Source organism: Rhinolophus hipposideros (genome assembly GCF_964194185.1).
Source record: "Rhinolophus hipposideros genome assembly, chromosome: 10".
Classification (NCBI taxonomy): Eukaryota; Metazoa; Chordata; class Mammalia; order Chiroptera; family Rhinolophidae; genus Rhinolophus; species Rhinolophus hipposideros.
Window position 1 is genome coordinate 5749305 of NC_138056.1, and position 23180 is coordinate 5772484.

General features: G+C 51.5%; 2 protein-coding genes across 2 annotated transcripts; one reads left to right on the plus strand and one right to left on the minus strand.

Annotated features, from left to right (window-relative positions):
• Positions 1 to 6147: 6147 nt before the first annotated feature.
• Positions 6148 to 14646, plus strand: CATSPER1 (cation channel sperm associated 1; the record flags this gene model as incomplete). The annotated part of the gene is made up of 13 exons (XM_081064304.1): positions 6148 to 6361; positions 6729 to 7250; positions 8233 to 8445; positions 9139 to 9252; positions 9427 to 9586; positions 9871 to 9962; positions 10087 to 10230; positions 10384 to 10447; positions 10624 to 10696; positions 10816 to 10876; positions 12111 to 12186; positions 14347 to 14461; positions 14620 to 14646. 13 exons carry the CDS (start codon positions 6148 to 6150, stop codon positions 14644 to 14646), a joined length of 1875 nt encoding a protein of 624 aa, XP_080920430.1.
• A 2631-nt stretch (positions 14647 to 17277) lies between these two features.
• Positions 17278 to 18891, minus strand: CST6 (cystatin E/M). The gene is made up of 3 exons (XM_081063727.1): positions 18456 to 18891; positions 17809 to 17934; positions 17278 to 17466 (listed from the first exon to the last, which is right to left on the minus strand). Exons 1-3 carry the CDS (start codon positions 18693 to 18695, stop codon positions 17380 to 17382), a joined length of 453 nt encoding a protein of 150 aa, XP_080919853.1. The 5' UTR covers positions 18696 to 18891; the 3' UTR covers positions 17278 to 17379.
• Positions 18892 to 23180: the final 4289 nt, after the last annotated feature.

The window sequence follows — 23180 nt, forward strand, 5'->3', positions numbered from 1 at the left end:
GCAGGCAAAAAAGGAAACAATGGTGTGGTGATGCCAATCACAGCTGCCGTTCTAGATTTGATATCTTTATTGGAGAAAATCAGTATAAACCCCAGCAACTGGTATGTGGCTATTGAACTAGCAAATGATTTATCTTACATTCCCATGAGTGTGGTAAATTATACTCAGTTTGCATTTACACAGCAGAGATAACAGTATACCTTTACTGTCTTGCCCCTGGATTATGCCATTCTCCTGCAAACGGCCAGGTCCAAAGGGACAGTGATAGTCTTGACAACACAGAGAACACTATGCTGCTACATTTGATTGGTGCCATTATGCTAATCAGACTCTGTGAGCAGGAAACAGCAAGCCTCTTAGGTGCCTTAGACATGTGTGTGCCAGAGGGTCGGAGATGAACCCTGTGGAAATTCAAGGGCCTGCCACATCAGGAAAGTGTCTACGGGCCTAGAGGTCTGGGGAATGTCAGATATCTTCTAATGTACGTTTTGGATTTTGGAGCCAACATATATCACATTTGGACAAGTTGCTTTGACTCACTTACTGGGTAACCTGTAAATCTGATAATATTGGGTCTGGATCAGAAGTCCAGGCTGTGTGACAAGCTGCCCTACCACTTGGGCATTACGCCTAGTAGATTCACATGCCTGACTTAGGTGTCAGCCAAAAATGCCATGTGGTGCCTCTGGCAAGCCCCAGGAGAAGCATCACAGCCATGACCCTTGGAGCTTTGGCCACGCTGTCCTCTGCTAACAACTATTCCACATTCTAAAAAGCAGCTTCTGGCTTGCTACTGGACCTTGGTAAAGACTGAATGCCTGATCTATGGAACACCAAATGTTCTTCATGAACTGGGTGAGCCACAGAATCGTGAAATTGGATTTGCGCAGTTGCATCCATAAGAAATTGAAGTGGTATATAGGCTGCTGGGCCCAAGCAGATCCAGAGCACAAAGGAACTGCCTGAGCAGGCAGTTCAGAGTCCCATCATATTTGTTTCTACTGCTTTACCTTCGCTCCCTTTGTTTTCACTCAATGATTTGAAGGGGAGGAGGAAAAAGGACAGGCCTGATTTATAGGAGGCTTTCCACAGTAAGCCAGTGCCAGCCAGGGTGGACAGCTATGAAAGACAGTGGTGATAAGAAGGAAAATCCTCCCAGTGGGCAGAACGCAGGGCGATACGTGTGTTATCCACTTTATGTGGAAGGAAAGATGGCCTAAGATGCAGATTTATATGGACTCATGAGCAAGTCAGGTGTAGAGACTTGGAACTTGATGACGTGATGGTCTAGGAGAGAGGTCTGTGGATGGCTTCTTTTCATTTTTTTTATTTTTTGTTTTTCAATTCTTTAACATTATTTTTTATTTTTTTTTGGTCCACTGTTCTTTTTTTTTATTATTAGTTTCAGGTGTACAAGATAAGGTAATACTTAGACGTTCATCATTTATATGCCTCACACTGTGAACCCCCCTCCCCCCATCCATTATCCCTCCGACCTCACACCCAGCCATCACATTATATATATAAAATTATAGTTGGCATTCATTAATGTTTAGCTTCTGGTGTACAATGCCATGATCAGGCATCCACATTATCTCTGAGGTGGTCTCCCAAATAGGACGCATGTCCATCGGATACCCAACAAAATCTTTACAACATTGTTGAATAAGTTCCCCAAATTAATTTTCAGAAAACCCTGAGGCCATCTTGTGGTTACCAGCAGCTTCCTAATCCCTTCACCTTTCCCCTTATCCCCAACCCCCCCACCCCCGCCCATCTAACAACTCTCGGTTTTTTCTTTGTGTCCTCAAAACTGTCTCTGATTAGTTCATTCACATATTCTTTTCTTTAGATTCCGCATATAAGTGAGATCATATGGTACTTGTCTTTCTCTTTCTGACTTATTTCACTTAACATAATGTTCTCTAGATCCATCCATGTTGTTGCAAATGATAAGATTTCTTTCTTCTTTATGGCTGCATAATACTCCAGATGGCTTCTTAAAATGCTCACACAATGGGAAGATATTCATGTCCCACGTAAATGTCAATCAGAAGGCAATCAGTACTCATTAGCAATTAGATAAGATGACCCACTTTATGGATTTGGTCAGCCTCTTTTTCCAAATTTGTACTTTCTCAATGGACCCATGCACAAAGGGTGAAGCCACTAGATTTCCGTATGTGATAGGAGATTTCTGTGTTCTTTGTCCAGGTTTTCACACAGTTGTTGTTTTTTAAGCTTTAAATTTAAAAAATGTATCATAGTAAAAAATACATAACATAAAATTTACCATTTTAGCCATTTTAAGTGTATGATTCAAGTGCACTCACAATGTTGTATAACCATCACCACCATCCATCTCCAGAACTTTTTCATCACCCCAGACTGAAACTCTGTGCCCATTAAACACTAACTCCCCATTATGCCCTCCCCATAGCCCTTGGTAACCACTACTCAACTTCCTGTCTCTATGAATTTGCCTATTCTGGGTACCTCATTTAAGTGGAAACATACTATATTTGTCCTTTCGTGTCTGGCTTATTTCACTTAGCATAATGTCTTCAGGGTTCATCTATGTTATAGTATGTTGTCAGAATTTCCCTCCTTTTTAAGGCTGAATAATATGGTATTGTATATAGAGACCACATTTTGCTAATCCATCCACCTTTTGGCTATTGTGAATAATGCTGCTATGGACATGGGTGTACAGATGGGTGTTCCAGTCCCTGCTTTCAATTCTTTCGGTATATACCCACACAGTTTTTTAAATATTCTCAAATAAACTAGTGTTTGTTTAATAAAGTTAACCATTCTGCAGCATCATTTTTTTTTCCAAGAGTCTTTGACACCAGCACCTCTCTGTGAAGAAAGCAGTATGTGTGACAACATCAAGTTTTTATTTGTTGGTTTTGGTTGGTTTTGTTTTTTTTACAAGAGCGGTGAAAAAAAACTCTTACGGAGCCAACTCTCGGGAATACCACCAGTTCAAATGCCAAGACAAGTCTTCTAAGACGGACCTTTTGATTCCAGATATGAAGAAAACATTAAATATAGCTTGGCCATTTGTTTGTTTCTTTATAAAAGCTGTTTGCATCAGGAAAAATTATCTTGATTATCAGCATCATTTACAAATCTTACAAGTTCAAGGCATTTATCAGTGAAATCTATTGACTCATCAGCCTGGATAAAGAATCTCTTGTTCTCTAGTTTATTACCCAAAGAAACAAAAACAAAAGGCTCTTCAGCATTATGAGATATGTCATTAATACGTCAAGTTATGGTTCTCCCTGAAAGTAGAACCTTTTCACTTTGTGGATGGCACTTTTCGCTAGCATGATAATTTTGGCATGATATGTCGGCATTATTAGGCTCTCTTTTCTGGACAATAGGTTCTGCTACCCAATAACTTGCTTTTTGAGACTTTTTACTGAATGTGACCTTTAAAATAAAAGCCCTTGTCTGTTTTGAGGTACCAATAGATAAAAATTAGTGCATTCACTTGTCAAATGGCCATGATTTGTAGCTCTTTTCAATTTTGCTGAAGCCATTGCTACATTTGTAAATTGTAATTCTTTATCACTAACCCTGCCAGTCCTAAGCTCCTCCTCTTTCATTTCATACCTCATTACAAAAAATCACCACGTTGGATCATTAGACACATTTGCAAAATACAAATGCTAATAAGATATACAATAGAAGGCCATAATAAATAACTAAATAAGAAACTTGCAAAAAACATGAAGTCATGCTGAAATTCACTTTTAACTTGCATGATTCATGTTTTGTAGTGTTTACATCAGCAGCAAAGTGGCAGGGAGGCATCTGAGTCACAGCATGTAGAAATTATTTCTTTAGTAGGAAAAGTTTGTCTTCTTTTCTGTCCCACCAGAGTGTGTCAGTCATCAGTGCACAAGGAGAGGTGGGGGGAGGTAATTCAGGAGGGCGAGGCTGATGTCTTCAGGCCTACCTCCTCCTCTCCAGCCAATATATGCTCACAAACAGTCAACAGACTTCCTGATCTCACGTTGAAATCTGAGAAAGGACTCACCGATGAGACAGTCCCACTGTGCACTGCCAGACTGAGCTGAATGACCTCTAACAGTTTCTGACGCTGCTCAGTTACTGTCAATCACTGAAAGCACTGGCTTCACACAACACATGAAAATCAAAAACGCTTTTTTTTTTCCTAATCACAATACAGGATTACAGTACAGAATTCCTGGCCTAGAAACATCTCAAAGTCAATTCCATAGTTCCATAGAACCCTAGCTGAAAACTCTGCCCTAGAGTGTTGATTCTGGCAACTTGTGGTATCTACATGCTAGCCCACAGGAAAGAGGAAAACAGGTCCACCTGCCCAGGGCTTTCAATCCAAGACCCGGAAGTTCTCACATTGCTTCTGCTCTCACCCTTTGGTCACACCTCCATGCAAAGTACACTGGGAAATGTAACCTCCAGTTGGGAGGACATGTGCCCAGGAAGACGAGAAAAATGGATTTGTGGAACAACTATCAGTCTACCACAAACTCTGTCCTTTTCTGCTGCTGGTAACAGACACTGAGCATCTCTTTTTTATTTCCCCTTCCTTCTGTTTCCTCCCCCCACTCCCGTTCAAGTCATTGTTTCTCAATCTAGTTGTGTAGGACACAGCTCCCTGGCCCAGGCTGGTGTTATGAGCCTCTGCTTCCTTCTGGGCTGAGGCTTCCAGTCGTTGGTCGGCCAGTCACAGCAGCTCTCGCCAACTGCTGGCTGCTCCCAATGGCTGCTGGCCGCTCATGGCAGCACCCAATGGCCGGACTGCTCTTGGCAGCCCAGTTCCAGGGAGAGCTGTTGTTCACAATCTTAGTTGCAGAGGGCACAGAGGGTGCAGCTCACTGGCCCATGTGGGAATTGAATGACCTCGACGTCGGCGTTAGGAGCACGGCACTCCAACCACCTGAGCAACCAGGCTGTCCCCGATACTGGGCATCTTGAGGGTAGGGAAGGTATCTCTTTCATCACTGAGAACCCTGACCCAAGGCCACTCTGGACATAGCTGTGACCAAGGACTCAGGAAGGAGCTGCAGTCAAAGGAATGATCTCCAAGCTTCCAAAAGAGCTGCACTGGCACAAATAAATTTGGTGTACAGCAAAAGCTTTGCAGTGGATTACAGCAGGAAGACAAGACACCATGGTGGTTAAGGTGACAGACTGAAATAGTGCTGATTTTAGTTCTTATTCATCAAGCTACTCATTTATACCCTCTGAGCCATGGCACCTTCCTTAGTAAAATGGGGATAATAATATCCATTGTGTACGGTTGTTGCAAGGATTAAATTAAAATTGCATAAAGTAGGTCCTCGATAAATAATGGTCCTTGGAGGGGTTATCACTTTTTAAGGGGTGTAAATGTCTAACTATTATGTTGCTGTGTATACTTGAAACTAATAAAAATAAATAAAATAATAGCTGATAGTTTTATTTTAGTAGTAACACAAGAGGGGTTTCCATCGTTCTCAATGATCAAGGAGAAACTAATAATACAAATTAACATGCACTGTGCTGTTAGTATAAGCTTTACATGTCTTAACTTTTTGATCCTATGAGGTAGGTGTTGTTATCCCCATTTTACAGAGAAAGAAACTGAGGCACAAGAAGATTAAGCAACTCACCCAAGATCACACAACTATTTACAGTGGAGTCAGGCAGTTTGAAACCCAGAGCCAATTGGTATCTAGGTGGGACTAGGGATTGGGCCACTTGGCCTCTTAAAGGTCTTTCCAACAACAGGGCTAAGCAACTTGCTAAGGCCTATGGTGTCATCCAGAATGTCTTTGTCCAGCTTTGCCTTGGACCAGCTTTACCTTAGACCATTCCCTTCTCGTCTCTTGATCTCAGTTTCCTAATTTTACAATGAAGAGGTTAGACATGATGATCCTTGATGCTTAACAACAGCCCAGTAGGAGGCATTTGGGAATTAGGCCTGGGAGGAGGCCTGCTGGTGACATCATAGAGAGGAGAATTCCATGGGAAGAGACAGGCTTTCCTAGAAGCCCCACGGCCACAGCTTAGGTGAAAGGGACAATCCAGGAAGAGGCCTATTAGGCCCCTGTCTGGAGCTATTCTTCTTCCAGGATTCCCAGCAGAGTCATGCAGCAACCTTCGATGGCGGAAAAGGCTCAAAATGAGGCAGATACCAGTGATTTGGATGTGCTCTCTCGCCCCAGCTCATCAACTCCACACCATAGGCCAAGGCGTAGTGGAGTCCACCGCCATCACAAGTCCCATCAGCACAGTGTGTCTCATCACCATGGTGTGTCCCACCACCACAGCATAGCCCATCATGTATCGCATCATCATGGTGACTCTCACCGCCTTGGTGAGTTCCAAAACTTCCCTAATGATGCTATCTCCCACCATTCCCACCTCCCCCCCCGCACCACCGCTCTCCACATCATGATGGAGCCCAACAATCCACATCCCTTGCCCCGGATCCTTCCCATGGCACTGTCCTCTCCCACCGTTCCTATGATAAGGACTACTTAGATGATGATCGCCATAATGGTAATGTTGTTAATGTTGGTAACGATAGGTCCCACCACCATAGTGAGTCTTACTACCATGGTCCTAGGCCCTAATACCTCAATGAGTCCTACCACCATGGGAGGCCCCCCACCCCAGTGGATCTCACCACCATAGTGAGGTTTCCCACCATAGTGTGCCCCCTGAGCCTTACCACCATACAGAGTCCCACCACGACAGTGAGGCCCGTCACCATGATGGATCCCATCACTATGATGCTTACGACGACAGTGGGCACCATCACCATCAAACCCACCACCACAGAAGGCCTCCTCATCATGCAAAGACCCATTCCCACTCCTATGAAGGGTCCAACCACCAAGGCACACCTCACCACCACAGCGAGCAGCACTATGGCCACCCGAGCAAGCACCACCACAGCGCATGTCACCATGATTACTCCCGTAGTGGTCACCGCTATGGGGAGTACCATCATGGCGGCTCTCGAGTCTCTGGCCAACACAAATCCCACAGCAAGGTCCGAGTCGGCTCAGGCTATTCTCGTGCAGCAGCCCTCCAACCTAGTGTGGCAGGCATGCAGAGCATGGCCTTTGGAATGACTCGTTCTGGCGGTGCAGGGCACTCACGGGCGTCTCAGAAATCCAGCAAAGTCCATCCTCAGGATTCCTCCTCTAAAACCTCGGAAAGCTGGGCTGAAAATGACGAGCAATTTCAGAAGCACAAAAGTGAGTCTTTGCCCCTCCTCCAATTCCCACTGCCTGGCCCAGATTCCAGACCTCACTCGAGCCCTCCACCGATCTTCCACAGATCATGCACTTGACTCTCACCTGCAAGTATATTCCATTGGCTATTCACTCACCTGACCATTCATCATCCAATTTTTATTCCTTGAATTATGTCCCTCTTCAGGCCATCAGTTGTTTGTTCATTCAGTCACTGCTTTATTCATTCACATGTTCACGTCTCAAACATTTTGTCTTGTCTCATACGGGTATCTGGACTGCCCGCGCCCCGGAAGCACAGGGAAGACAAACCCTGTCTTCAAGGGGCTCCAAGGCTGGGGGTGGTCACTTAACCCACCAACTCCAAACCATCCCATGATGGGGGCCTATCCTCCATGTCAGAACACTTACCATCGTGGATTCTATTTGCCCACATTTTCCACACTAACCTGTGAGCTTCTTGAGGACAGAGACTGGGAACCAGTGCCTGAATGAGGGCCTTGTTTGAGGACAGGAAGGGACCTTGGCTCTTAATGCACAACCCACGAAACTTGTCCTCTGGGAGCTCAGCAAACATGGCAACAGTCTCATGAACAAGCAGCAAGGGGTGTATGTCTAACTGGAGAGGGGTAGGGAAGACAACCAAGAGGGGAAGGTGTTTTAGCAGAATCTTAAAGGGAGAGGGAGAGTTTAGCCAGAGGATGGGGTGGTGAGGAGGATTGGGTTTCCAAGCAAGTAAAGAAAGGCATGGAGATGTAGCAGCATGAGCTCTCCAGGTGTGCTCTAGCAGACTCCAAATCCTAAACAGGCTGGCATCTACCACGGAAGGGTAAGGCCTGTGGCCCCAGTACCAACACAGGACGAACACAGAAGCACCTTAGTGAGTGAATGGCAGGCAGGCATGAAGATGAACCCCAATCCAACCTGAGAGGGGGGGCCTGGGATTCCCCGCTCCATACAGATTCGACTTTCTGGCCCCATACAGCCAGCAGAGCCCAGCGGGCCCACAAGAAGGCGCACAGTGTTGGCTGCTTCAGTTGGTTGGGAGAAAAATTAAGCAACCTTCTTCAGGGCTTCCGGAAAATGATCAGGAACCTGACCGAGTCCCTGTTCTTCGAAGTCTTCATTTTCCTCGTCGTCTGCCTCAACACCATCATGCTTGTGGCCCAGACCTTCGCTGAAGTCGAGATCCGCGGCGGTAAGAGCTGGGAGTCCCGTTCATATTGGGAAGCGTTTTGATCCTGTCGGCCTGATCCAGTGCCGGGTGATTTATATAACTTAGCTTATTTGATTCTCACACCTGGGAAATTAACGACATTGCCCAATATTAGAGATGAGGCTAAGAAAAATAGATGAAGACAGCCAGCCAGAGACAGAAAGGCCCGCCAAACGAGACGATGTGCTGTTTGTAGATGCAGCCACCAGGTGGCGCATCTGCTCTTAATACGTGTGCTGCTTTACGCGGGAAGGATGCTGGGAAGCCAGGTGGACTAGAAGGGCCAGGATACTCTGGAGGAGGAAGAAAGGAAAATATGAGAAGGTGGCTCCAAAAATCCTGGGGAGCAGGGTGAAGGAAAAGACATAAACTAGGGAGAGGAGGATAAGAGGAAGAATGGCTGATGTTTCTTGCATGTGCCCTGGTTCAGGCTCCATTTTAAGCATTTTACTGTGTTAAATGCCTTTCATGCTCATGAAAACTCTAGTAGGCAGACTATTATTATCACCATTTCACAGACAAGAAAACTGAGGCACAGAGCAGTTAAGACACAGAGCCAGGTGGGCAGAGCCAGGATTTCCCTAAATGGCTGTGTGCGAGGTTCCCGTGGGGAGGAGGTGAGAGGGGCCAATGTTCCTGGGGCTGGCCCTGAGCAAGCCCCTGGTGTCCCCGCAGAGTGGTACTTCATGGTCTTGGATTCCATTTTCCTCTGCATCTACATGGTAGAAGCTATGCTCAAGATCATTGCTTTGGGATTCAAGTATTTTTCTGACTCCTGGAATAATCTGGGTGAGTGGGGCTGGGGTGCATGTGTGCGTGTGTAATGGGAGCCACCAAACTGCCTAGGGGAGGCTGAAGACAAAAGGGGACAGGGGCAGGCGGGGTTGGCGTTTGGGAGGGCTGTGGGTCTGGGCGAGGGGCCTGGGCAGGAGCCGGTTGCACTCAGGCGCCCTGTGCCCTCAGACTTCTTCATCGTGGTCATGGCCGTGCTGGACTTCATGCTCATGCAGATCAACTCCAGCACCTTCAAGCGCACCGTCTACAAACAAAGTCTCCTCCGGATCTTCAAGGTCTTCAAGAGCCTGCGGGCCCTGAGGGCCATCCGGGTTCTGCGGAGGCTCAGGTCAGCTGGGCCACAGCTGCCGGCGCTGGTCTGGGGACTCAGAAGGAAGAGGGGACCCAGGACTGGACTCCCAAGGAGTGTACTGTGACCTGTTCCAGGGATGGAGAAGGGGAGGCTGTAGACTCTAGCCCGCTTCTGATAAGCTTCCTGTCGGATCATTCTCTTCATTTTCCAAAGAGGGGCTAGGACTCTCCAAGTCACCTCCTGCCTTCAGCGTCAGCTCTGGCACCCAGACACAGATCCCCACCCAGGCTGACAGCCTCCCTCTCAACCTTTTCCCACAGCATCCTGACCAGTCTCCAGAAAGTGACTGGGACCCTGGTGCGATCCTTGCCGTCCATCACCGCCATCCTCATCCTCATGTTTACCTGCCTCTGTATCCTGTGCCATGGGGTCTGGGGCGGGACCCTGAGGTGCTGTGGTGCAGGGGAGGCAGGGACCAGGGATGGGGGACATGGTCAAATTGGCCCTGGGAGCCTGGTTTGGCCCTGAACAGCCAGTCCTCTTCTCTGTGGTGCTCCGGGCACTGTTCCGCCATTCTGACCCCAAGCGCTTCCAGAACATCCTCACCACCATCTTCACCCTCTTCACCTTGCTCACCCTGGACGACTGGTCCCTCATCTACCTGGACAGCCGAGCTGAGGGTGGGGCAGGCCCCAGGCAGGGTGCTGGCTGGGTGGATAGATCCTGGGGGCTCAGTTACCCCATCTGCAAAGTGGGGCTTCTGACACTTGCTGGCAGTAGTGAGGTAAGGGCCAGCAAGGAACTGCCAGCTCCATCAATCCCTTCTCTCCCAGGCGCCTGGTATATCATCCCCATTCTCATGATTTACATCATCATCCAATACTTCATCTTCCTCAAGTAAGGCCCCTGCCCCTGCTCTGCTCCCCAGCTTCACTCCCCTCCCCCACCAACCCCTGGGCAGCCCCTCCCCAGCTCTCTCACCCTGGTCATGCCACGATCAACCCAGAGAAGGGTGAAGGGCCTATCCTGCAGCCTCCTCCTTGAGAGCACCCCCGCCACCACCCCCCCTCCAGCCTGGTGATTGCCGTCTTAGTGGATAACTTCCAGATGGCACTGCTCCAAGGCCTGGAGAAAGTGAAACAGGAGGTACTGAGGATGGGGGGGCAGATGGGCCAATCGGGAAACACAGGAGGGGGCACAGAGGCTGGAGGGAAGGAAGGAGGCAGGCGTGGGACTCTGACAGGATTGAGTCCTCCTCTTCCCAGAAGGCTGCCCGGATCCAGGAGAAGCTGCTGGATGACTCGCTGACAGAGCTCAGCCAAGCAGGTATCAGCCCTCCTCTCTTTCCATAGTCAAACACGGGATTTCAGGCTCAGTTTTAGAATCTGAGACTCAGGAGAACTTTCAGAAATTAGAACTTTGATCCAAAGAGCACTACAACAATTCTCTAAAAGTCAATTAAACTGATAGCCAATTCTTGAAAGAGCCATTAGCAAAATGACTAATTAGCCAAATTATGATTCCACAAACACTAGTTTCTATTAATAACCTATAAAGTTGATAGAAGTGGTTTTACATGGGATGGTTTCGAATGATTTTGAGGGTTTGTCAGATCATCTACACACCTATCTAGAGGCATTCTAAGCGGATTGAGAGATTTCAAAAATGACGTTTCCTGTAGATGTTCATTTTTTCACACCTGACTTTCTTGGTGAATTGATTTTGAGCCAGTTGCTTTGTTTCCTGCTTACCGATCTTCAGAACTTTAAAATCTGAGCCCTAGAATCCTGCTCTTAGGATCATTAACACCAGAGGACTAAGGGACGTCAGGGGTTACCTGGCCCTTCACCTGCCCTCTCCATCAAGGACAGACACTGAGGGCAAAAAGGCTTAAGCAAAAGGAGGAATTCATTGGCTCAAATTACTCAGCAAATTGAGGGTGCATGGACTTTGGGGAATGGCTGGATCTAGGACTTGAATGATGGCTGGGATTTGGTCTCCTTCCATCTCCCTGCTCTATAGCCCTCTGTGTGGTTTTGTGCTTAGGGTGGCAGTTCCCTGGGTTGGTAAAATGGCCACCTGCAGCTTCAATCCCAAATCCTCAGTTTAGCCATCCCTGGCACTCCCAGCAGAGTCCTTCTTCTCCCAGAAGCTCCAACAAAGTCCCAGAAATGAGTCTCTTTTGTTCCAATTAATCACATGCCTAGTTCTGAACCAATCACTGTAGCCAAAAAAAAAGCTGTTTCAATTGGCCAGGCCTGAGTCACATGTCCTTGGAGCTGGGGGTGGAGTCAACCCCAGCTAGACAGCATGAACCCAGAAGGGGTAGGAAAACTGGAAGACTGTCACCAGAGGAAGAGGAAATGGATGCTGGACAGGCAAATTAACAAAAAACAACAACTGCTAACACACTCCACGCCTGGAGAAACAATCTCTTTGAGGGCATCCTGGACAAAAACTTGTTAGCCTCTGTTTGTATATCTCCATAACACATGAGGTTTTCTCCACCTCCTTTCAATCAGGCATGTCCTTGACCTCCTGCTTCTTTCTCTACACCCAGAGCCTGAAGAGGTGATGAGTGAACACACTAAACACAAGCACCTAATCGAGAAGAAATTTGGGACTCTTACTGAGAAGTAAGGAGGCCCAAAGGGAGGGGAGGCCTTGGGCCTAAGGGGAGAGTTCTGGGAGGCTGTCCCGTAGGTTTGCAGGGAAAGGAATATTGCCCACCTCTCTGGAGGGCACGGTGGAACACCCAGGTTTATGCAGTCTGTGGCTAAGACATGGAGAACATAAGTGGCTTCTGCTCACCAAGAGTAATCTCATGCCACCGAGACGTCCACCAGCAGCACCTAAAGGGACGTAAGAGGTCCTCTGAAGCCAAGGGCCAAAGGCAGGGGCAGGAGACAGGTCCTGGAGGAGCAGTGATTCTACTCATGAAGCATCCCTTACCCTTGCTGTGGGCCAAGCCCTGTGAGGACTCCAGGGACACAAAGAAGGCACAGACTAGCCCCACTTCTAAAGACTTGTGCTGGGCCCTGGAGCGTGGGTGGACTTCAGCTAAGTGAAGGGATGAGGGGACTGGGTCGGGGGACAGCTTGGGTTAAGGCTGAGAGGCTGATGGTCGACACCCCATTCCTGTTGACTTGAGTGGCCTGCTGGGCCAGGACAGCTGGGGTCTCGGGGCTGTGCTCATGGCAGCGGGACCTCGGCAGAGACTCCTGCTGCCTGGCTCTCGAGCTGGGCCCCACCCGACCTCCTCCGGACCAGCTCCAAAGCAGCGGACCGGGCAGCCAGATTGCTGGCACCCTCTAGACTCTCCTCAGCCACCCACAGAGCCCAAACCCCAAAGGCCCTCCGTGATCAGGCCTTGTCAACCTTGTTGCTATCATTTCAGCCACTACCACACCCATACGTCCTTGCTTCACCCACACTGTTTCCCAAGTGGGACACATACTTCGACTCTGGACCTTTGCCCATACTGTTCTCTCTGCTAGAATGTTGTCTGGTTGCCAATGCCAGCCTCCAGCGACCGAGAGCTGGGAGAGCTGATTTCCAGTTCTGCCCACCTCACCGCTTGCCCTCCTGTCCATCCTCCACATTCCTTCTCCTTGCCCAGCCTAGGCTGGACCTTGTGCCTCTGACGTACTGTCCTTGGGGATCTCTTGGCCTCCAAATCTTCCTCACTGTTCCACTTCCACCAAGAGTGCTCGTTGTTGGTTTTTGTTCGTTTATTGTAATCATTGTTTCTTTTTATTTTTTTAGAGAGTGGTCTTTCTTAAAAGCAGTTTTGACTTTCCCCTCCTGATTTTGAAACCCTACCAGGGCTCCTGCCTCCCTTAGGATAAGGTCGGGGCACCTTGCTTTGACCTTTCCTGGGTGTCTCCACCTCCAATCCATTCATTCTCTAAAAACGCCTTCCCTGAGGATTGCCCCAGCCTGCCAGCACACGCCCCCCTCTTCTGGAGTAGGGAACCAGGAGCCCTGCCTAAGCCTGCCAAATGCTCACATCTTTCAAACTCAGCTCAGGGGTACTTCCTCCAGAAACCTTTCCTGATCCCCAATACTAGGGCCCTCAATGCCCTGTGTTTACACTTGTCATAAATGTAAACACACTTGGTTTGCTCTCTGGCTCTGCCACAGGCTACGCTTCTTGAGGACAGGGGCTGTTTCTTATTTGCTCTATGTTCTCAGAGCACCTTGCAGTGTAGATTGATTTCCGTGTTAGTTAATGGATGGATTGATAGAGCAGGCGGGCAGTGAAGGAGTTAATGAATGGGTAGTAGGGTAAGTGAATGGGTGGGGTTTATGTGGATGACTGCACAGCCTGGGGAGAGGTGAGGTGGGTGGAAGAACAGATGAGTGAGTGAAAGGGTGGGGTGGTCAGATGGGCAAGGGAATGGCTAGGTGGATGGATGGATGGATGGATGGATGGATGGATGGATGGATGGATGGATAGGTAGGTGGTGAGTGGGTGCGGAGATGTATGGTGTGGTGGGAGGGGCAGGCAGATGGTGGACAGATGGAGGGATGGAAGGTTGGGAGTTACACAATTAATAGTCAGAACCCTCTGTGGTACAGGCAGACAGGGGTGGGGCTTATATGTGGAAAAGGACACATGCCATGAAAGGCCACACTCAGGAAAGTTGGGGCTGTGGCTGGAAATGGAGGTCTAGGGTGATGTGAGTGTGCGGGGGGGAGGCAAGCAAGAAGAGCCATCCGGGGGTTTCTGGGGGCCCAGAAGCACAGCCAGGCAGGTTGGCCGAAGATCGCCTCTGCCCCCCTCTCACCCCCAGGCAGCAGGAGCTCCTGTTCCACTTCCTGCAGCTGGTGGCTGGCGTGGAGCATTATCAACAGAAATTCCGCTCCCAGGCATCTGTCATTGATGAGATTGTGGACACTGCATTTGAGGTGAACCAGGCAGAACCAGAAGGGAGGGGCCGAGGTGGGGGGATGATGGAAGTCCACACAAGGGGGCCCGTACCCAGAAGTGGCCTGCAGTAACAGTCGCATGGGCATTCAGTAGGCAGAGGCCAAGCGGCTCAGCTACCCTCCCATCCCCCCCTCAGGCTGGAGAAGAGGACTTCAGGAGGTGACACATGGACAGGGACACGAGATACAGACTTCAGCCTCTGGCAAGCTACCCACCGAGGTGGGTCGGGACAAGTCTCCAGATCTGCTGGGATGATTGTCAAGCCTGCAGGGCTGGGACCCAACAGAATTTTGAAACCCCAGGTGGCTCTGTGTCCTCACTGGCTGGGCTCGGGCACGGGGCAGGGGAACTTGTGTGTATGCACATGTATGTGAGTGTGTTGCATGTTAAAGCCACTGTTCTTGGTCCGCTCCAGCCCCAACAGGGCCCGACACCCTAGCCTGGCCCAGCAGTACATTCGCAGCAGCCAGAGGGGTGGCCTGAAAAGCGGGCCAGGCTGTGCTAGAGGGAGAGTGGATGGTCACCCTGCTTTGGGGAGGAAGGCCTTTCTGGCACACATGTCAGGAAAGAAAGAACAAGCTGGAACAGCCCTCTCTTGTCAGGGTGTGGGGTGCTGGTAGACTCCAGAAATGGGGCTCAGAGCCCAGGAACTTGGGCCTACCACAACTCTCAGCATCCAGTCTAAGAATATCATGAACCCAGAGGTCAGAGGTCATTGCCATATCCTGCCCAGCCTGGGCTCAGACTGGAGGGGAGGTAGAGTGGAGGCTGCTCCAGTCCTTCTGGCCTCAGGATGGGGACCAGGGTCAGGGCTGGAGGGTGGCAGACAGGTGGGGAGGTGTGTGCAATGGATGAGCCTGCTGTCAGAGGAAAGCAGAGAAAGAGGCTGATGGTCGTTCCCACCCTGGTCTAGAGCTTAGATGAGTTCCCCTGCTTTCAGCCTGAGCCTGGGCAGGATGCCCAGAGCCCCTGGCTCCATGTTTAGGGGTAGTAGTGGGGCACTCACCTGGGTCCCCGGGTGCCCTGGGCCTGTGTGGGTGCTGGAGACCTAGCACTAAGTCAGACACAAGCTCAGCCCTGGCCCTCGGGGCTCCCATCCAGAGGAGGGGTGTCCCACTATCTACAAGACCCACCTCACCTAGTAGAGGGAAGCTAGCATGCAGTACAGGCTGGAGGGTGTCAGGTGTGGGACTCCGGAGTGGGGGCTGAGGGGCGGCAGACAGTCTTGCCAACCACCCTCTGTACCTCTAAGTTGGAAGAGACAGTGGCAAAATCTCCAGGCCCCAGGACACAAGCAGCACCTCCCCTACCCAGCTTGGCCGAAGGCACTGGCTGGCCCAGGCCACAGGACTAGACTGTGCAGAGGAAATGCCATCTGGGATTTGGGCACAGATTCCGGGGGTGGAGAGGCCACCTGGCAGATATCCCCAGAGCTCGCCTCACTCCACCACCTCACACATTCATTCAACAAGCATTTCCTGCCACCTACCCTGTGCCAGCCTTGTGCTGAAAGCTCCTGCTTGGTGGCACATGGGAGCCCTCCCAAACAATAGCCCCACCACATGCCCCTGGGCTATCTGAGCTGCCACATCTCACAGGCTTGAGCAGACGCAAGACTGGAAGTTTCCTCTGCATCCCTAACTTCTGTCCAACCCATTCCCTTAGCTCTGCAGCCTTTCCCATGTGCAAGCCATATCTATTTTTCACTTCCCATCCCCACCCCAATATGGCCGCTGAAGGCAGAGGGCAGGGCCTGGGACCTGGGGCTGTTCCTCATTAGGCCCCAGCATTGGGCAGGGGACCAGGCAGGCACAGCAAGGTGTGAGGCTTTGCCTGGAGGGGTGTGGGCGTGGGCAGGGGCAGGGGCAGGGGCAGGGGCAGGGGCAGGGGCAGGGGCAGGGGCGCGCTCCACAGCCGGGGCAGTTCTGCCTGCCTGGGCCTCAGTGCCCACACCTAGTGCTCCCAAGTGGCCCAGTCACTGCCCGTCCTGTCCCAGGTGTGCATGTGCTTTTGTGCGTCTGTGGGCCAGCTCTGGGTGGGGAATGCAGGTCTCTGGGGTTGTGTGTTTGGGGTTCTATATATATATATCTCCAGGTTGTTTCTCTGGGGGGTTGGTGCTTCTGTGTGTTTCTGGGTTGCTAAGTTGTGCTTGTGTTTTCCTGGATATGTGTGTGGTGTCTGGGAGCATCAGAATATGTATTGTGGGTTTCTCTGCGCGCGCGCGCGCGCATGTGTGTGTAGCTAGTATGAATTGCAGCCGCAAATTCAGGTGTGAAAACATGTTGCAAATCTTGTTTACTTTAAATACCACTGAACGGCATCTGCCCCTCATTCTTCCTGCATGCAGCAGATTTGACCTGGGTCCCCTTGGAGCTCCCTGTCCAGCCGCTTCCCAGAGTCTTGCCCAGGGCAAAGCCCTGGGGAGTCGCCCCGGTGTGTTTCCTGCAGTGTGTACTTGAAAGTCACTGTCCCAGCCCTAGTGGTCTCTTGGCCTGCAGGGACTCTGCCATGTCAGGGCCACCTGTGGGTAGAGGAACCTCACAGGCTGGGAGCTCAGAGTCCTGGGGCTCTGCTGGCTGAACCCTCCACCTGCCACCCTGAGCGGTCCTGGGGGCTGAGAAAGAGCAGTGCTCAGGTGCTTCTCAGAGTATTCACCTTAGGCTCAGGGTCACCATCACTCTCCCATGACTTTGTGGAGGACTCCAGATTTAGGGGGTGGGAGTGGTATGGGCGCCCTGTCAGCCGGGTGGGCTGCCAGTGGGAGTTGGGGACGGGAAAGAGAAGAGACCGATGCAAGAAGCAGTGCTAGCAATTTATTGCAACATATACAGCCCATGAACCCCAAAGTGCCCTCCACCGATGGGCCTGCTCCCTCCTGCTCCCAAGGCTGCGGGGTCTAATACACAGGCAAGCAGTCGTGCTTCAGGAGGCTGGTGGAGTTCTGCCAGGGAACCACTAAAATCTCAAATTCGCAGCGCAGCTTCTGCAGATAGAGTATGAGGAGAGGAGGAGGGATGAGCCTGGGCCCAGGCCTGCCTCCGCCCGCCAGTCAGCCCTCTGCCCGCAAGGAGATGCAGTACTGGTCCAAGGGACGTGGGGTCAGATGGCCGGGACTAGACCCCAGGGTTTTCTAGCCCACTCCCTCACTCCAGGGGGAAGCCCCAATCTCCTCTCTGCACCCCACCCTAGTCTGGGGCTGAGTCACCCAGAAGGCAGTGACAGGTTCCGCCAGGCATCAGCCTGGCCAGCCAGACCAGTTCGGGCTGGACAACCTGAGGCTGCCCGGTGCTGGGAGGCAGGGGGTGTGTGGTAAGCAGGCTGTTACCTCCTCCTGCGTTCCTGTGGCCATGGGACAGGTGGTGAGGTCTATGCCGTCTCCAGCCACCGCATTCTTCTGGCAGGCTGTACTCCCCATCTCCAAGGTCAGGTAGTACTTGATGCCAGCCACCAGCTGGAACGGAGAGCAGGGGCAGGTCAGAGGTGCTGGGAGACCCGCCCGGAAATCTCACCTCTCTCCACAGCCACCTCCCATTCTCTTCCCCTGGACACGTCCAGCACATTAGCCTTAGGAGTCAGACCTGGGACAGGAGCGTCCTGGTGGGGAATCCCTCGGGGGAGAGGCAGAGACCCAAGTGCTCGCACCGCCCTGAAGCCTCTGCCTCGTCTCCCTCACCTCCCTCCCCAGTCAACCCGGCAGGGCAGGGACTAGGGTGAAGTTGTGCAGGTTCAGGGGAGGAGCCTGCCTACTTGAGATTTAGATAGTTTGTTCATCCTGAAATCTTGCATTAATTCGATTTTTACAAATATATTGTGCGGAAATATTATCCCGACGACTCCTGCGGTTCCCCCTTATCCTGGCGCCCCGCTGAGTGCCTCACTCGCCCGCCCCGCCCCGCCCCGGCCCCGCGCCCCCTCCCCCCCCCTGCCCCGCGCCCCGCGCCCCCACCGCAAGTCCCGCCAGCCCAGCCGCACCTGGCTCTGCGCCTTGAGGATGTGCGTGTCTCGGAAGTAGTAGAGGCTGTTGCTGCCCATGTTGTAGCTGGCCACGGCCGCCTGCGCCGCCTTCAGCACCTGCGGGTCGCTGGTCGACAGGTCCTGCCGTCCTCCCATCATACGCTCCTTCGGCCGGGCACAGGCATCGCGGGGCAGCGCCAGAAGGCAGACCGCGAGCAGAGCCAGGCCCAACGCCAGCGGGAGGTTCGGACGCACCATGACTGTCAGTGCCTGGCCGTGGCCCGTGCCACTTTTACGGGCTTCGAGGCCCCGCCCGGCCCCGCCCCGCGCCTCTGTGCGCCCCCGCGGGGCGCGGACCGGCAGACAGGTACCTAGGACTGGGCAGTCTGGGGGCAGACTCCAACGCCAACGGGAGCAGCAGACAAGCCCCAGCACATCTGTGTGCCATGATGCTTGCCCTGCCCTCCAGGACACACCCAGTCCTGTGAGGGAAAGGACAGCCAGTTTCCAAATACCACCACTGGATATGAAATACCCATCCAGTATGAAATACCAACAGCTATGAGCGCGCTCTTACTATCACCACCATTTACTACTGTGTGACCTTGGAGAAGTTACTTAACCTCTCACACAGGGCCTGTTTCCTCCTGTGGAAAATGGGCATTCAATAGGTGACATGCTTAGAGGAGGCCTGGTGCTATGTAGACCAAGTAGGGACATTGCTGCGTTGAGCTGGTAGCTGTTTAACCCTCACAACCAGCATGGAGTGGAATCAGTAATGTTTCCACTTAACAGAAGAGGAAACAAGACTCAGAGGGGACAACTGATTTGCCCAAGGACACCAGCTGGTAAATAGTAAATGGTGATACTACCTTTTGAGCCTGGGCAGTCTAACTCAGATCTGCGCTCTTAACCAGACTGACATGCTCTTAACCAGACCGAGACCGAAGGCTGAGAACTGTTCAGGAGACGTGTGTGTTGTACCAGCTCTGCCACTTACGGGCTGGGTGACTTCTGACAAGACCCTTCACCTCTCAGAGCCTCAGCATCCTCATCAGAAGAAAGGCGAGCTTTTTCTTTTCTTTTAAAGATTTTATTGGGGAAGGGGAACAGGACTTTATTGGGGAACAGTGTGTACTTCCAGGGCTTTTGCCAAGTCAAGTTGTTGTCTTTTCAATCTTAGTTGTGGAGGGCGCAACTCAGCTCCAGGTCCAGTTGTCCTTGTTAGTTGCAGGGGGCGAAGCCCACCATCCCTTGCGGGAGTCGAATTGGCAGCCTTGTGGTTGAGAGCCCACTGGCCCATGTGGGAATCGAACCGGCAGCCTTCGGAGTTAGGAGCATGGAGCTCCAACCGCCTGAGCCACCGGGCCAGCCCTGAAAGGGCGACAACTCTTATCTTCTAAGTTTATTCTATTAATGGCCTGAGACTGGATCGGGTAAGTTGGATGTGTGCTGGAGGTCCCAGCAAAACAGGGCACTATGACTTTTTGGGAATAATCTGATAATAAATACATTTTTTTAAAAAGCACCGAAATAGTCAACACGGGAGAAGTCTGGATTTTGTTGGGATTCTTTATCTGTATTTTAGAGATCAGCACAGTTGTGCTGTTCATCATGTTGTTGAGGGGAGGTGGGCTTTTTGCCGTTGGGACACTAAGACCTGGTCCATGGTTCGGGCCAGGTATCTTAACTGGGCGTTGGAAGAGGTAGTGGTGTATAGTGTGTGACAGTCAGTGCTTAGTAAGTGGTATCACAGTGGACCCTTGAACAGCATGGGTTTGAACTGCACAGGTCCACTCATGTATGGATTTTTTTCAGGAAATAGTGTAAATGTATTTTCTCTTATGCTTTTAACATTTTCTTTTCTCTAGCTTATTGTAAGAATACAGTACATAATACATATAACATACAGAATATATATTAAACAACTATTTGTGTTATCGGAAGGCTTCTGGTTACCAGTAGACTATGAGCAGTTAAGTTTTGAGGGAGTCAAAGTTATATGAGGATTTTTGACCATGGGGGACAGCGGTCATTTGTGCCCCTAACCCCAAGTTGTTTAAGGGTCAGCCATATTGTAATGAATATTATGAGTAAGCATCCAGCATTCCAAGACCCGAGTGTGGCTACTGTCCAATCCCGCTGTGACCTCACCCTCTCAGCCCAGCTGTGAAAAACAATCTTGGGATTCCAAGGAACAGTCAGTCGCAAGTTTGTTGGGGCTCAGGTGTCTGCCTTAAATGGATGGAGCCCAGTTTGTGGGAGAGCTGGCACAAGCTTGGCTTGATGAGGCCAAAGCCAGGCAGGAACCCAACCTGAGAGAAGCCATGAGCGGGAAAAGGAAGGGGCTTAGGACCTCAACACTGGAGAGGTGGGAGGGGCAGCCCCAAGGGGCCAGAAGCTTCTCAGGCTCTCCCAGGTCTGCTCTCCTGTCACTTGGAGTTCAACCATGGCCGTACTTACCTCCAACAGCTTCCTGGAAAACGAGCCAAGGCCCAGTTCCCAGCTCACTTGTCCCTGTCCAACCTGTCACTCCTCTGTGCTGACACTGATGGGTCTTGCATCCCAACCTATCAATTACCAAAGACCTTTCACCCTTTGGTCTAGTCACACAAGCAACCGGAAGTAGTAAGCATCATCCTTATTTTGCAGAGGAAGTAGGTTAATCACAGAGTCATACTACTTGTCTAAAGTCACACGGCTAGAATCGGTGTCTTGGTGAGACAAGAGGGATAGAAGGGAAATGAACAATTACTGGGTTTTTGATATGTGCCAGGCTTGTGCCAGGGACTCAACATACGTTCTCTCATCTCATAACAGCTGTGCAGGAGCAGTGATTACCTTCTATAAGGAAGAAATGGAGGGGGCAAAGGGAGTCAGTGATGGGATGTGGGGGGGCACCCATGTGCCAGCATCCTAGTGTGTGAGCTCTGGACCTTTCCACTGGGATATGAAGTCTGCTGTGCCAGGGGAGTGTCCCTGGAGGTGGATTTCTCAGGGCTGGGTCTCATGTGAAGAACCCTTAGCCTGGATGCCACCCTGTTTGGACCACTTTGGCTTCCGGAAGAAGGCCTGAGCCAGGTGTGAGCTCAGGGTTGGCCATTCCCACTGGCCACAGGGCACAGCCTCGTTTTGCTGTGGCCCAGAGATTCCCGACCCAGGGTGCCCATGGCACCCCCCTCTTGCCCCTGGCCTAGGGGTCTCACTGACCAGGGTGAACCCTTAACATTCCCTTCATCCTGGGATCGGGCCCCCCAGAGCCCTCTTCATTGAACCTTTGGCTGAAGATATATCTTCCCCAGGGCTCTGCTCCCATTTCCCTGTGGGACCACACTCTGGAAAGACCTTATGGCAAGGAAAGCTGTGATCCAACGGTGATTAAAGCTGCCTGCTGTGGAGGAGCTCTGCTAAGTGCAGGAGCTCTCCGGTAACCAGCCAACTCTGCACAGCTGACAGAACAGACAGGCTCAGAGCAGTGAGGCACCTGGCTCCAGGTCACACAGCCAACAAAGAAAGAACTAAGACCAGAACCAGCCTGGCTGGCTCTTTCAGGCTACCACCAATCCAGCCAGGAGTAAGAGTAGAGAGAGCCCTGGGTCCCTGTAGGGAGGGCGCAATATGGGAGGTCAAGCAGCTACCGAGGCTTTCACACCATCTGGACGGCCACTGGGGCTGATGTGTCTAGGGCTTGGGTTCATCCTGTAGCCTCCCGCCACTTCCCTTCCAGGGGCATCAGGACACCTTCAGGACTCTGGAGTGCATGGGTTGGGTTCACTCCAAGCTCTGGGCCAGACCTGAGAACTCATGAGTAGACTGGCTGAGGGGGGTCAAGCTCTGGCTGGGTGCAGCAGTGGGAGAGGGCTGGACAATGACATTGGGTCAGTATTTGCTGACTTTCAGGCCCACCCGTGCGCCTTGCCAAGCACGTCCTGTTGGGTAACATGGGCTGACATTTAGATAACCGGGTATCTACACATCCCCGTCTGCTTTCTCCAGTGTCGCAGGCCTGGGGCCCTTTGTCCTACTGGCTGAGTTGGGGTTGGACCTCTGAGAGGCCACACTGTCTCAGGGTACATTCAGCATGCCCTTTGTCTTCTGCTGTTCCAGGACCGATCCAGGAAGCTGTGTGGGGTGCACGCAGGGGCCAAGATAAAGGGTTCGGGCCTTTCCAACCTGTCACCGGTACTGCCTGAGCACCGAGGGAGGTGAGAAAGCAGGCTCCAGCCTCCTCAGACACAAAGCCCGGGGGTGAGGCAGAGAAGAGCCCGTGACATGAAGCAGAGCAGGCGGTGTGTACATGGTTCTGCCAGGCAGGCCTCGGTGCCAGAGCCACGGGCGGCAAAACTGGACAACCAGCGTGGGCAGGACCCTGGGAAGGGCGCTGTGAAGGAGGAACCCGTCTCCATTACCTCAGAGTGCCAGCAACAATCTGGCAGCGTCAGGGCTGAGGTGGGGGAGCCCCCCAAAGCACACCAGGCCTGTGTGACAGCATCACAGCACAGGAGTCAAAGCTGAGGGGACTCTGAAGGGCCCCTGGACCCATCCAGGAAAACATCAGAAACACAGGTAGGCCAGGAACTCCTGGGACAGTCTGCATTACCATCTTGGTCTGGGCTGCAGACTGGCACCCTCCCAGGAGGTGGCCTGTAACACAAGCCGGGCCCTGCTCTGGCCACCTGGTGCCCTTCCAAGGGAGCCACTCAGCTTCCCAGACCCAACCTTGCTCGGAACCCTCATCTGTAC

Excerpts from the sequence above, each read along its gene's own strand:
- CST6 (XM_081063727.1), bottom strand. The coding sequence starts at position 18,695 with ATGGTGCGTCCGAACCTCCCGCTGGCGTTGGGCCTGGCTCTGCTCGCG. Across the intron at positions 17,935-18,455 it reads TCCTCAAGGCGCAGAGCCAG|CTGGTGGCTGGCATCAAGTA; the intron begins GTGCGGCTGGGC and ends TCTCCGTTCCAG. Across the intron at positions 17,467-17,808 it reads CCACAGGAACGCAGGAGGAG|AAGCTGCGCTGCGAATTTGA; the intron begins GTAACAGCCTGC and ends CTCTATCTGCAG.